Raw genomic sequence first — 13,915 nt, 5'->3', positions numbered from 1 at the left:
CTCTGGAATTAGAAATAAAATTCATTTGAGGGGTTTTTTGGTTCTAGTTTGCATTACTCTGTTAAAAATTAACTTGGGATTTGTATCTTTCTCACCAAACTCCAATCCTGGTACTGAGAACTGGCAAAAATTTCCACATCTCTATGCTCCCTCTCAGCTGTCCCGCAGGCACAGTGGGGTCTAGCTAGCTAGATGGAGGGTCCTCATTTAATGTTATGATTTAGGGTTGCAGATACCAATAATACCCGGTTGACTGCAGTGGAGATGCAGCACCATTGCAGTGGGAAGTACCTCTAGCCCCCAGAAGACAGGCGCAGCACAAGCAGCTTCTGGTGGCTCCAGGTGATGAATCCTCTTCTCCAGCTCCCACCCTCTTCTACAGTACTAAGTTTCTGCCACTTGAAATGAGAGGCGGCAAGGAGGAACAGTGTGAATTTTATTCAGGAGTTACAACCTGGTGTCCTCAGGCACAGCAGTGAAGCCAAAACCCCGCCCCACAAGACAGGGATCACCACATCGGGTGCCAGCGTGTTCTGGGTACACGTCCATCTCCTCCTCACCCTGCTGACACAGGGCTGATCTGGGGGACAGGGAAGGAGGCACCAAGGATGTGGTATCCAGCACAGGGAAACCCCACGAGCAGTGCGGGTGGCACAGAAAAGGGCAGTATCTCTGCACTTGCCCTCTGGCCACAAGCCCTGGCCAAGCTGCCTGCAACAGCAAAAGGACAAGGGGTAGTCCTTCTGATGCTGCCACCACCTCGGGGCCCCAGTTGCACCCAGGGTGTTGAGGAAGGGACCGCAAGCTGCAGTGGCTTATCACTGATGTCCCCAGCAGGGGCCACTGTGACATTAAGGAAAGCCAGCCTGCTAAGCAGGGTGGGGGGGAGTGGGGCTGGGATCCAAGCCCCTACAGCAGCCATGGGGGCTCCATGCAGCATCTGCCTTCCTCCAGGGATGGAGGCTGAGGCCTAAGAGGTCAGTTTGTAAAACAGAGTGAAGGGGACTGGGGCGGAGGGGGCGGGGGTGTCACCGTAAGGCAAAAGGCCGCCGTATGCCGCAGTACAAAAATAAAGATATAAACAAGAAATGAAGAGGCTGGAGTGCAGTGTCAGGATCACATCCTCAGACCTCTGGCTTGTAACAGCTAGAGAATGCGAGAGAAAGAGAGAAACAAATCAATGGCAGGGAAATAAAGCAATTGAGCATAGAGGGGAGAGTGAGAAACAGGAAAAGAGAAATGACAGGAAATAAGAACAGAATCAAAATAAAAGAGATGAGGAGTGAGGGTGGGAGAACAGAGAAAAGGAAGGACAAGCATATGTGATTAACATACATTGACTTTTAAGAGAGTAACACGCAGGTCCAACAGCCATGGACAAGGAGGCTCTTGAACAGAGGGAGAGAGAAATGTCAACCAGCTAACAAGTGCCCTCCACCAGGATGGAGAGTGGCACTGAGCACCTCTGGTTTAACAAAAGCCCCACAAGTTTGCAGTATGAGAGAGGAATCCTCCTTCTAAAGCTTTCTGTACCCAGCCCCATGCACGCCAGCCAGCCAGCCAGCCCCCTGAGCAGGAGGCAGAGCAGAGGCTCATTTTGCACACAGCTGTAAGAACATCTGAAGAGGGGACCATCCGCTTCTGCTCTGCCTTCATCACCTTCTCCCACTGCACTCTCACCCTGCCAAAGGCCATGAGGGAAAACCCCAGGGAAACGAGAGCAGGGACGGAAAAATAACAGGCTGCCTTCTGCAAACTGCTTTTGGGCTGGCAGGCAAAGGAGCTGCGGGCGGCAGCCTGGAGAAGCGATATGGCATGCGTGTCAGGCAGACACGTGGCAGACTTCCCCCCCTGCCCCAGTTTGCATTCATTCCCACCAGCTCTGCTCTCCTTTCTGCTGTCAGAGCCTCTGGTCCGGAGCCGTAGGGCCTGCTTGGCAGGTAAAGGCACACATAGGATGAGAATTGGAAAAGCCACCTTAGAGATGAGTCAACCTCCCCTCCCTCCTTCCCCTCCCCAAGCTCTACAAACCAGGGCCATACCCACAGGAGGGAAGTGAGTCACTCATGCAGAGCTCAGGCTGGCAGGAGCTGAGAGTGCAGACAGGTAACATACCTGCAGAGGAGGAAAAGTGAGGAGCAAAGAAAAACAGGGTCCAGAGCAGGGAACACTTTGAGCCCTGGTACGCGAAGAGAGCAGAGGGAAGGATGCTGGAGAGTGGGGAAGGGTGGGAGGGAGGTGACAGTGCTGGGTTGGGCACGGAGGGGAGCAGGAGGGTGGGTCTGAAGGAAGAAGGAGTTCAGAGCAATCCCGAATAGGTGTACAGTCTGCAAATAAAAGTATAACCATAAATAAACAAAGCTGTTTAAAATACAAAGCAGCAGCCACAGTAACAGCTCTCCTTGGTCAGCTTTGTCTCCAGAGAACTTCTGCTCCTGGAGAGGACTGTCCCCATGCCCCACACCTGCCCTAGTCCTTCCCTGCCGCTGGCTGTGAGCTCTCACCAGAAAGGTGGACGGGTCTATGCTTGGGGGTTATTTTTATCATTTTCCTCAAGGATTTGCTGCACCTTTCTCCTCTGCTTCTGCTTCTGTCTCTGCCTCCTCCTCCACCTCCTGCTCTTCCTCCTCCAGGTCCTCCTCTGTGCTCTGTGGCCCAGCATGCAGGACAAAGGGAAGAAAGAGTGGATACTTGCAAGATGAGCCATGGCAGTTCTTTCTGACACACAAGAGAATAAAGCAATGGTCATGACACTGGAATATAAAGGGACCTTTCCCCATGGCCAAGACAGCTCTGGGTCAGGGAGCAAAGAGACTTTGTCTTCCTCCGGAGCATCACATCAGGGCTATCTAACCCATTTACAAGTGCTGTGATCCCACTGCCAAACAACCAGTCCCTAGTGGTCCCAGGACCACCAGTCACTAGTGGTCCTTGCTGTATCCTAGATGTCTACAGGCTGTCATGCACTGCCACATGTTTCTGTCCTTCCCTCAAAAGAGGAACAAATGATCTCCTGTCTCTTAGGCTGGGACTCAGCAAAAGGAAAGAGAACACTGCAAAACCTCTAGGGAAATCACGCTCCGCAGGCAGAGTGACACACATAGCACAGTCATGAGGAGGCATGAGGGGGATGTTAGAGTAGCATAAGATTGCTAGAGTCACTTGCTAAAGCCATTTGCCACACACAGCCAGACACCACCACTCTCAACTCACACTCCTTTTGGGCAATGGGTATAATGCCACAGTGCTGAACACCAGGACAAGCCCTTCTATTCCACCACTGAGGTGCTCCACAGTCACACTGGAGAGAGGAAAGAAAGAGGGAGCAAACAGGAGCGAAGGGTCTCATAGGCAATTGGAGCAGGGCCATAGAAATGTTGGTCGCACCTTGGCTTTGTGGCTGGGCTCAGAGCTCAGGCCATTGGGGGAGTTGTACAGCTCTTTGGAGACCACGCACAGGAACTCTGTCTGGTCCTCATTTCCATAGTTATAGGATGAACCAATGTTCACAAGCTAGAAAAGACAAGAGGAAGAATCACTAGCACATGTTACTGCAAACATCCATTCCACCTGTAGAGCAAGGCAGAAAGCCCACCACACAGCATGGAGTCCAGTCCATACCCCCAGTAGAAAGACCAGGAGAGGAGTCAGCCAGGATGCAAAACAGCTTAACCTCAGACAGTATCCTCCAAACCTCTAGAGAAGGGGCAAGATAGAGCCACTGTTGATAGCACCATCGATGACTGACCCAATATTCTCAGAGAAGAAAGGTGTTTTGCCTGGTACTGTATGGTACCCATGATCTTTTCCCCAAAAGACAACTGCTTCCCACCCTCCTTTACCTTCTCCATACCTGCTCAAAGCGCCATCCATCTGACATAGTGGAAACCATCTGAGTGAGCTCCTCTTCCTGGCACTGTAGCACACGGTAGACATGCTTAGGAGGTACCTGACAGCAAAATTGCAGAGCATGTTGACAACAGTCAGATGCTAAAGGCTGTTGCCCTCCTCCAGAATGAAGTGGTAGTACCCCTTCTCAACAAACCTTTCCTCTTCCCCATGTCCCAGCTTAAAGAGGAGTGAAACCACAACCCAACTTTCTGCTGTGCTGTCGTGGGGAGCAAGAACAACAGTATGTCTTCCGGAGAGGAGGGACCGAGCTGAATGCTTCCTGCATTGTCCCCAGAAAATACTGGGCTCTTGTGATGGGGAGTTTACATTTGTCGTTACAAAGTCATTTATGCAAATGCCACAAATGCCGGTGTAGTTTGGAGAGCACGAAGCGACTGTGCTGCTGGAGGCTTGCAATCTGAGGCAGACATGATGAAAAGTGAGGTATCAGCCAACACTGCCAGAAGACCAATTTTAAAAGGTTATTGGGCAAGACAAGTTGTGATTGTGCCACAGGTTTGATTCTTTGTGCCTCATTGTCTGCATTTAACTCTTCCGCAGACATGTCTTCACCTGTTCTGTCCAGGCTTCTCTAGAGGTATCCCCATGCTCTTCACTGTGATTACACTCCCAAGACTCCCCACACCAGAGCCTTTCTCCCCACGACATCTTCACTCTTCTCACTAACATTCTTCCATATCCCACAGCAACCAGCTGCCTTCTTCCAAAAGCTAAAGGAGCTGATTTGCTTTCAGGAGCTACATCCAGCATTACTTCTGGGGATGCAAAACAAGCCTGTAACTTGTTTATTGCAATTAAAATGCTGGGAGCCTGTTCCCTGAAAGATTTTGCTATGTAGACATTAGCACATATAAACTCAAATTAGTTGCTTTTTACGATTCCTTGCTGCTTCTCCCAGGTCTGCTCTCCCTCTAGACTCACCTCTCCCTTTCCACATGCCCTTCTTTGCCTACGTCACACTATCTTTCCTTGCCATTTCTCTCCATACCTGAGTTACTGTGTAGTCCTTCTCCTCCAGTCGATCCTTGATTATTCGGATTAAAGGACCAATGTTGTAGAACTCGGCTTCTTCTAGGACACCTGAGAAAGAAAGACAGAATGACCACAAAACAGCCCATCTTTGGTTTTCAGCTTGCAAAAGATCAATTCTGAGCTTCCCAAGGTCCACAGGGAGAAATGATGCTGCAGCCTCACTTTTCAACAGGTTTCTGTTGCTTGAAACTCTTGCTGCAGAGAATAGAACCCTGTCTTCATAGCATCTCTAATGCTCACCCTAATATCCGTATGCTGCCTGTTACTACAGAAACAGGCACTGCCAGTGAAGGCTTGTGCAGAGAACTGCTAACACTTTTCCCAGATAACTGGCCAAAAAATGTAGGTTCCAGCCTCTCTCAATGACCACTAGTTATCACCTTGTTCAGGCCCTCTTCCAAAGACAGAGAACTACAACTTGTTCTGACCTTGTCACTAAAAGACAACCTCAGAACTGCGTTTATTACAATTCTGTATATTTCCTAGATACATTTTTGGACTTATAACTCATAAAATGATTCTGAAGAAAACTTTCCTTGCATTAGGTAAAAATACGTAAGAGAGAGAGGCAACAAGACTAATCAACATGCAGAAACTGTGCTTGGCAAGGGCTGAACAGCACAGGCTGTCTTTGGACTTGGCTCCTTGTTAGGCTCTAGCATCCAAGAAAATAACAAGGCACCAGGGACTGCTGGCTGGTAACACCATGATGTTACTGAGTTCCCTGTTGGACCCCCTGTAAACCTAAAACGAGAGACGTTTTTTGTCTGGCTTGGTCCACTGGAATTGCTGCAGTTCACAACCCATCAGAGCACTGGTAGCATACATTGCATATCACTGATTAACGATGATCTTTATTACAGTCAGTAGAGGAGAGAGGCTTGGCTTTGTTTGGTCTTCTGGGGTTTTATTCCTAATTAGAAATGCTCAATCATTAACAGAAAAGTCAGTCACAGAGCCTTGTTAAAGGTGGATCAGGAACAAGTTAAAAATGGCTTATTGAGGCTGAGACATCTTGCCTACTTCTGTCTTGGTGGCATCTCTGCTGAACAAAGAGTCGTGAAGCCACAACACCTGTAGGATGCCTTCCTCACCTACTCCAAACTCCTTTAGTAAAGGAAACATTGCTATGCTTTCCAAGAATTGCAGGGATAGCCCTCTCAAATCCCCCCACATCAACCTCCAGAAGGAGAATAAAAAACAACAAGGTCAACAACAACTCCTATTGTGTCCTGCCCGCAGCAGCAATATTAGGTGGGAAGTTTCTGAGCTCCAAGACTCACCTTCTTCAGCCATATCTTTATCCAGAACCAGCTTCCCATGACGGAGGAAATTCAGGATTGGTCCAAAGTAAGTGGGGTCCCGGTCTATTAGGTATGCACCAGTCTCATCCTAGCAACACAGATAGACCACAAGGAGAAAAAAAAACCATGGGAAACCTGTAACCAACCCTCAAATGCTCGAAACTATAAGAAAAATTACAAACCTAAGTAAAAAAGTCCACTATTTCTAAGACTCTTTGGAAACCATATGCCCCTGAGAGACCCTACCTAAGTCAGCCCAGCTTGGATTGTAACTCCTGCATTTCTATGCTTAGCATGCCCACCTCAGCATGGACCAACCCAGCTGAGAAAGCCAAAAAAACAGCCCTCAGTCTCCTTCTGCAGCTGTGCATACAGGCCTGGTGCAAGGGAGCAGAGAGCCCCCTTACAGGGAACAAGGCCGAGCCAGGCAGATACAGCTGGGAGCTAGATCCAGGGGATGTGGGGTGATAGGCAGGAGAGCAGGGATGGAGGGGAGATGTCTTCTCTTTTTCCCCGCTCCAGAAGACAGGTACCAGGCTACAACACAGCAAGGTGGGATCTGGGAAGGGAAAATCCTTCCCGGGAGAGGGGGGAGAAAGAGCAGGCATTTTTCACTCAGTTACTCCTGCAGCTCTCAGGGTCCGGCTCCATCCCTGCATCCCTCCAGCCCTCCCCATGCTCGGTGGGGCATGGTGCGGGAGGCAACCCAGCTGCCTTACCCGGTCCGACTGCAGCTCCTCGCCCTGGCACAAACGACACAGGAAAGATTTCTGCTCCCGACACAGGGTCTGCCTGGTGGTGAGGAAGACTGTGCCCCCCACATTGAGCCTCACCCACTTGGGATGGGTGCCAGTGGGTGGTGGGATGTCCCAGGTGCAGCTTAGCCCCACGGCATCCTGCATGTTCTCCCTGCCCTCCATCCTCATCCTCACCCCCCACACACACCAGCATGCAGGGACTGCCGCAGGTGCTCTCTGCCGGGGAATGCCGGGATCTGTAGTTTATCCACCTCTCCCTCCCCAGTAGCCGTGTTTCCTGGGGCCCCTGTGACTGTCAAGTGAGTACCGCGGGGAGAAAGGATGCTCTGTGCTGGAGGATATCACTGCGGCTATAAGGGGTGAGCAAAACCACAGCTCCACAGCGCTGACTCTCCCTGGCTTTTCTCCTGTTCCCGTTTCCACTAGCCAAGGGCTGCCAGCACTTCAGCAGTGCAGGGTGTTATGCAAAAATCGTCGGCATTTATTTCCATAGACATCCTCTCTGGCTCATTAAGAGGTTCTGGGAACTGTAGTTTACATGGACATGCACAAAAGGGTGCTGGGAACTGTAGTTTTCCCAGCCTTCCGTCCCTGCAATTAAGATGGGGTAGTGAAGGGAGCTGCACTGTACTACATAACCCCAACCCTGCACGTAGCAGTCTGCCTGCTTCCAGTCCTGGGTCTTGCCTGCGAGCTTCCTCGGAGTCAGGCAGAACAATCTGCTCCCTGGCAGCCAGCAGATTAAGCCCGTCAGCGCTGTACTGCACAGATTTCCCTTCAGGAGATGTATTAAGCCCGGGGTCCCAGCTCAGTGCTGCATCAGTTGCCGTGCTGTTCTTGCTGCAAAATGTGCAGACAGTTGCCTTCTTGCTAACATATGTAGGGACATTTCTGGGAGCTGTATCCTGGATCTGCATTAAGTGCTGGCAGGGGCAGGAATAATTTGTCTTCCAGCTTGGAAGAGTCGCTGACTCAGCAAACTCCTCCCCTCAGCACAAAACATGCCAGGCAGAGACCCTCTGCATCCTTCCCCTGTGCTCCTGACATCCCTGTTTGTGTCTGAGCAACAGAGAGCTCAGATTTTAACTTAGCTCTGTGTGTTTTACCTCTGTCCCAGGCACATATCACCCACTGAGGCTGATGTGCCAATCCTGCCGTACCAAACCTAGCCCTGCCTCTGCCACTTGCTCCTGCCTGGAGCTCAGCAACTCATGCCCCATGGGACTCTGTTCTCTCCTTGGCACAACGCAACCCAAACGAGGTCTCTCTCCAGCAGCTCTGCTTTTCCCACTCCCACCTAAGAGCAGCTGTGCTTGCCCACTCCCACCTAAGAGCAGCTCAAGCATATTAGGAATAGAAGGAAAAGGCTGATGTTCCACATGAATGTAGCCCAAAACCTTCCTTCTCCTAGGCAACTTTATGGCTCTTCCTTGCCAGGGCAATGCAGCACTGCAGAGACACCATGGTGCCTTGCAGACACTTTATCTTGCATCTAGATCTTTGTGTCTTTTGAGTTGGGGGCTTATTGATGAAAGAGGGTGGGTAAAGAAACATTATGTTTTACTCTCATATTCTTTTCTTCTTGTTCCTTACAAGAAGAAGGAACTTCTTCTCCCTTCTTTTATTTACAAATCACTCCCCTTTATCATTACGGGACCTGAAAGCACACCACCCTTCCCCCAAATCATCCAGGACTTCCTACACAAAGACAGTCTGTGTGTACTTTCCTCCTGCTGTGGAGGAGTGCAAAGGGGAGGAGGGAAGAGAGGGTAACACAGAAAAGGCTTCAAGATCGCTGACCTCCAGCTAATTTAAGCACAGGAACAATTCAGCTGCTGCAGGGTGTAACTTCAAATAACTCTGGATCTCCTTCAATTCATATCAGGAGCAGGCCAGAACTAGAGTGACCGAAAACATGGAGAGGATGAAAAATTATTTTTGCCTACTTATATGGAACAGACTTTGTCCCAGATTAGTGTCCAGATCTTGGACCAGTTTCCACTGAGTAGTGGTGTGTATCAAAAATGCTCAGACTAACACCGACCTGAGCTGAAGCATCACACAGCACAACAAGAACTCTGGGCTGTGGGACTGTTGCCCTCCTACTACATGGTTTGACATGAATCAAACCATGGCAAATCTGAGAGCTCTCCCTGCACTCTGGTGTGCAAGAGTTGCAGGACCCTATCTCTGCTGGCTGCAGCTCCAGCAGAGAATTAGGGTGAGGACTGTGGCTGTCTGATACGAATGCAGTAGTTGGGTGGCAACCTACAGCCCCTTATCTCCCCCTCCAAGAAATCTGCCCTCCCTTAGTTTTCTTCCTTCTATCAAGGGTCCACCCTGCCTCACTTTCCTTCTCTCACAGCCTGTCAGCCTCTTGTTCCCTTTTAGATCCATTTCTTGACACCTTCTTCCCTAACCTCTCCCATGGCAATGCTGCTCATGGGTCAGGAATGGTCTGTATGCAGAGCACATTTTCTTCCACCAACACCAGCCTCCATCTGCGGCGAGCACTTAAGTCTTGCTCACCCCAGGGCCATGGTGTGTAAGGTTAGTTGGTAAATCTAAAGGTATAAAAGGAATAAGGAAAGAGGTCACGGTACACCACTCCCATTCACAGAGCCTTCTTTTCTGCAACATGTAGCACAAAATTTATTGGAAACCCCTAGGCCAGGGCGCTCACCACAGTACATGAAAATCCTCTTTAGGAAGGAGTCGGTCTGTGATGAGTTACCAAATGAAATGCTATAAGGAGTTGGTGGTATGGGCTAAACACAGATCTGACTTGCACACCATCACCAAATAAAGCTGTGAGACGCAATTAGCATGCCCTTGTTAAGGTCCATTAAAATCAAGCAGTAAAACAGAGAATAAATAAATGTAAATAATTTAATGGCTGTTCTTCCAGCTTTGATGATACATATAAAACACATGCACAGGAAGAGAGACAAGAGTAGGCCAGAGCTTATATGGGGCAGTGTGATTGTGTAATGCTGTACAGCTCTGCTGAGTACCCAGTTAAACCACAGGGACAATTGCACAGACAGACTGGGGGCAGGAAAAACTGGACAGCCACTGGGCAGTCAGGTGATGGGGCTGAACAAGAAAGAGTGGAGGAAAACTGAACAGGCGGTAAACAGAGAGTTTCTTGGTTCAGCAGCCAGCAGGTCTGCAGTGCAAACCTGCAGATATACACACTGCAGCACTCCAGACATACATCACAGCCTGACGAGTCAGCTGCATACATGGCATACATGGTGTATCAGTGACATTGCAGATCTGCTCTTGTTGATGTACTAGTGAGGCCAGTGATGAGCAGTGTTCCTCAGTGGTCAGTGTTGGGACCGATCCTCATCAACATCGCCTCATCGCCTTTGTTGGCGACATGGACAGCGGTATCAAGTGCATCCTTCGGCACGTTTGCTGATGACACCAAGCTCTGTGGTGTGGTCAACATGCTGGAGGGAAGGGATGCCATCCAGAGAGATGAAAGAGAGTAGATTTAGATTAGACTTTAGCAAAAAAGTTCATCATTATGAGGGTGCTGAGGCGCTGGCACAGGTTGCCCAGAGAAGCTGTGGATGCTCCAACTCTGGCAGTGTTCAAGGCCAGGTTGGACGAGGCTTGGAGCAACCTGGTCTAGTGGAAGGTGTCCCTGATCGTGGCAGAGGGTTGGAACTAGATGATCTTTAAAGAATCCAAACCATTCTATGATTCTCAGGGAATTGTTGCATTGTGCAATGGCAGTGGGAGCAGGGATCACCCTCTGTTTGCCCAAACAGTGTCACCAGTCTGGCAGGCTGGGAACACAGGTTTAATCTGGGATTAAACCTGTGCAATCATTTACTTAATGAACATACTGTGGCATGAGGCACTGGAGAAGAAACCATCTCCTCTCTCTTCTCTATAGGAAGTGGGTAAGGGAGAACAAGTAATGCTCTGACATTTTGCCATTAAGCCAACAGTGAATTGGGCAAAGAAAATTTCTTACACTGGCCTTGGGGGTGGAAGGAAGACAGTTCACTTGTGACCAACAGAGGCCAGCTTGACTGCCAGGTGAGCCAGGCACACTGAGGCAGGAAGAGAAAGGCCCCAAGGAGGACTACAGGGACGCTAATCTTCCTCTAGTCCCTTGTGCTTTGTGCGATCTGTGAGCAAACTCTGTGTGTATATGTGCATCACTCAGCACCTTTGCTGGAAGAGTGCTGGGAGAAGGAGAGAGAACAGAACATAGCACCTGGTTGTGAGCTGGGACCAGGAGAGATGAGAGGATCAAGAAAAGCGCCTGCAGGTAATAGCAATTACCATTGCTCATGCAGTGGTCACTGGTGCAAAGGGACAGCTGTGCTGGCAGAAGAAGGGCTACTTTAGAATTTCGGAAAGTTTGTAGAGGAACAAAAGATTCATCGGGAAGCGGAGTGTGAAATAGTGCAACCTGACTGCTAGGCAGCAGCAGGGAAGGAAGAGGAAGGCAGGGGACAAAGACTTGTGAGGAACGAAGGACTGTAGGATTACTTTTGGAGAACCACTGACCAGACTGTTTTTACAAAGTCCAAAACTGCTTCACAAGACTACTGCAGATGGTAAAATATACCGATAAACCATTGAAGAGTTTACATGCTGCCCTGGGATTCTCAAATTTATATAGAGCTGTAAAATCTCCATTCTCAAGTTAGCCACAGGACAATGTGACCCTCTTCCTACATGAGGGCTGGGGTTTAGGCTATTTTTTGGCCATTAAGAGCCTTGTCCCACCAAAGTTATGCTACTCACCTTTCCCTGTGGCAAATTTTCTACAGGAGAGTCATGTACATTAGTGATTTGCATTTATATCCACTTCTCCCCTTCCCAGTTTTCAGTTCTCATAGGAAACCCACCCACTGCATCAGGGACATAAAGATCTGCAGAACATTTACAGTCCTGGTGCAAGTCCCCTCAGCTGTTCCATATGTCCAGTAGCATCTGTTATGGCTCAAAATAGGTTTTGCAGTCTCCAGGCTTTGAAAACATTGTCTCAGTCTCCACAATGTTCCCAGTGTTTTGCCTGCAGCGCAAGAACAGATCTCCACTAAAAGAAGGGAGAATATGTGAAGACACACTTGGACAGACTTTTGCTATGTGATGTAACAGGGTATACCCTAGAAAGACAAAGTATCTTGTGTGGAGGAAGTTCTCAATTTCTCCTCTGTGGAAGAATCGAGGCAGAGCTAAGCATCTGGTAAAACACTTGCCAAAAGCTGGGAAACTGAAGAACCACTGGGATTTTGTGGTTCAAAACTCAGCCAGAAAGGCAGTTGAGTACTGCCAACCTTGGCACACGTACCAGAGAGGAGGAAGGGCCCTGTTGGATGTCATCAAACCACACAGTCAAAACATAGGGCAAGGGGAGAGGGAAATGTTTCACTTAGTTCTCCAGGTGGATGGCTGAGCTGCACCAGATACCTCCCTGTGACACACAGGACAGAGAAAAGCAGCTGTCTTGAGAGGAAGCAGAGAGATTCCCACTGACACCAGGGACTGCTGGTGTCAGTGGGAAAAAAGAAATACAGGGTTTAAACCGAAATGCCAAATGTTCTGGAAGGACAAGAGCAAAAGCCAGCCCCCTGCACCCATTGGAAATGATTAACAAAGTCTGAAAGAATATGTCAATTTTTTCTAACAATGAATTTTTCCTGGAGAATGAGCACTACTCTTTGTCTGTTTGTACACAGGAGCCTGGACGCATATTCACAAAGTCAGCCTCACCTCCCAAGCAACACCCAGGGTGTTAAACCTTAATGACCAACTATGTTAGTGAAAGACACTTAGTTAACGTTGATGTGGCTGATGGTGGGAGAAACCAGAAATCCTGAACTGAAAAGATGTCACAAGCCAGATCCTGCTGTAAGATCCCATACTAGACAACACTGTCTGTACAAATGTCTTCTTAAAGGGTCTTAAAAAGCAGCACCTGCATTGCTCAGACTGGGAGGCCCCTCCACAGTTTAGCACCACTTGCTGTTCCCAGCCAGTGCTTATTCTTTTGTTTTCATGTCAACACCACACTTCAGCTTTAAAAGTTTCTTTTTAAGTGCTCTCAGTTACAGACTGCAATCAAATGTCCTACATGACATGCTGACTAGTTCTTCTCTTTCCCCTGCAGGAAACAGTTGCTAGAGAATTACCCCACTTGGGATAAAGCAAGGTGTTGCTACCAGCCTTTAAGAACACAGTGATTGCCTGGATGGGGAAATTCATAAAGCATGGGAGTGAAAACCTTTCCTTACCAGGAAGGAGAAGAAAATTAATTAAACCGTAAATCAGAAAGTCTTAACAATTTGCAGGGCATGCTATAACCTGCAAAGCAAGCCCTTTTGGGAAATCTAAGCCTGAAGAACTAAATGGAATCTGGCAAATACAAAGGTTTATTATTTTATCCAGATCTGTGTCTGGCACTCTGTACTAAAGGGTCATGCATTTCAGACCCCTGCACACTTATACCGAACACTTGCTGTAATACCAGCCCCAAGTCCCTGAAGAGCTAGATTGTTAAACCGGATGTAAGTAAGGAAATTGAATGCTTTCAAGTCACTGCAAGTGGGTAGAAAGAAGGGTCAGGCTCAATTCATGAGTGGGGAGGACAGAAGAAGAAATCATGTGGACAGTGAAACTCTAGCTTCACAGGAGGTGAGCAGAAATGGAGCTTGCATGCAAGCCAAGCCCAGTAAGCCAGGACTCTGGCCAACACAGGCCGAAGGAAATGTAAATAAACAGAGGGAAGGATCCACTGGTTAGGAGGGGATGCTGCAAATCTGCAAGCGTAAGCATTCACAGCATTCCCTAGAAGGGATGACCCCGTCATCCTCAGATGTCCACAGGTACCTGTTGCAATAGGTGCAGGGTTTCTTTTCTTCCCCCCCCGTCCCCCGC

The 13,915-nt window shown here is 48.9% G+C and overlaps 1 protein-coding gene across 5 annotated transcripts; it reads right to left on the bottom strand.

The window, feature by feature from the left end:
- Position 1: 1 nt before the first annotated feature.
- KCTD17 (potassium channel tetramerization domain containing 17) lies at positions 2–7,214 on the bottom strand. 5 transcript variants are annotated; one of them, XR_003990441.1, is made up of 8 exons: positions 6,968–7,214; positions 6,228–6,336; positions 4,901–4,992; positions 3,854–3,949; positions 3,388–3,513; positions 2,505–2,648; positions 2,043–2,115; positions 2–1,146 (listed from the first exon to the last, which is right to left on the bottom strand). XR_003990441.1 is itself a non-coding variant. In XM_030478562.1 (8 exons), the coding sequence occupies exons 1-8, from the start codon at positions 7,172–7,174 to the stop codon at positions 1,125–1,127; spliced, it is 939 nt and encodes a 312-aa protein (XP_030334422.1). In that variant the 5' UTR covers positions 7,175–7,214; the 3' UTR covers positions 2–1,124. The 5 variants fall into 5 exon arrangements, 4 of the variants coding, with proteins under 4 accessions (XP_030334422.1, XP_030334424.1, XP_030334425.1 ...); XM_030478562.1 differs by having other exon boundaries at positions 2,505–2,718; XM_030478564.1 differs by lacking the exon at positions 2,505–2,648.
- Positions 7,215–13,915: the final 6,701 nt, after the last annotated feature.

Source organism: Strigops habroptila, chromosome 3 (assembly GCF_004027225.2).
Source record: "Strigops habroptila isolate Jane chromosome 3, bStrHab1.2.pri, whole genome shotgun sequence".
In the NCBI taxonomy this organism is placed as follows: domain Eukaryota; kingdom Metazoa; phylum Chordata; class Aves; order Psittaciformes; family Psittacidae; genus Strigops; species Strigops habroptila.
Note: the sequence above shows the minus strand (reverse complement) of the source record. Positions and strands in the feature narration are given on the sequence as shown.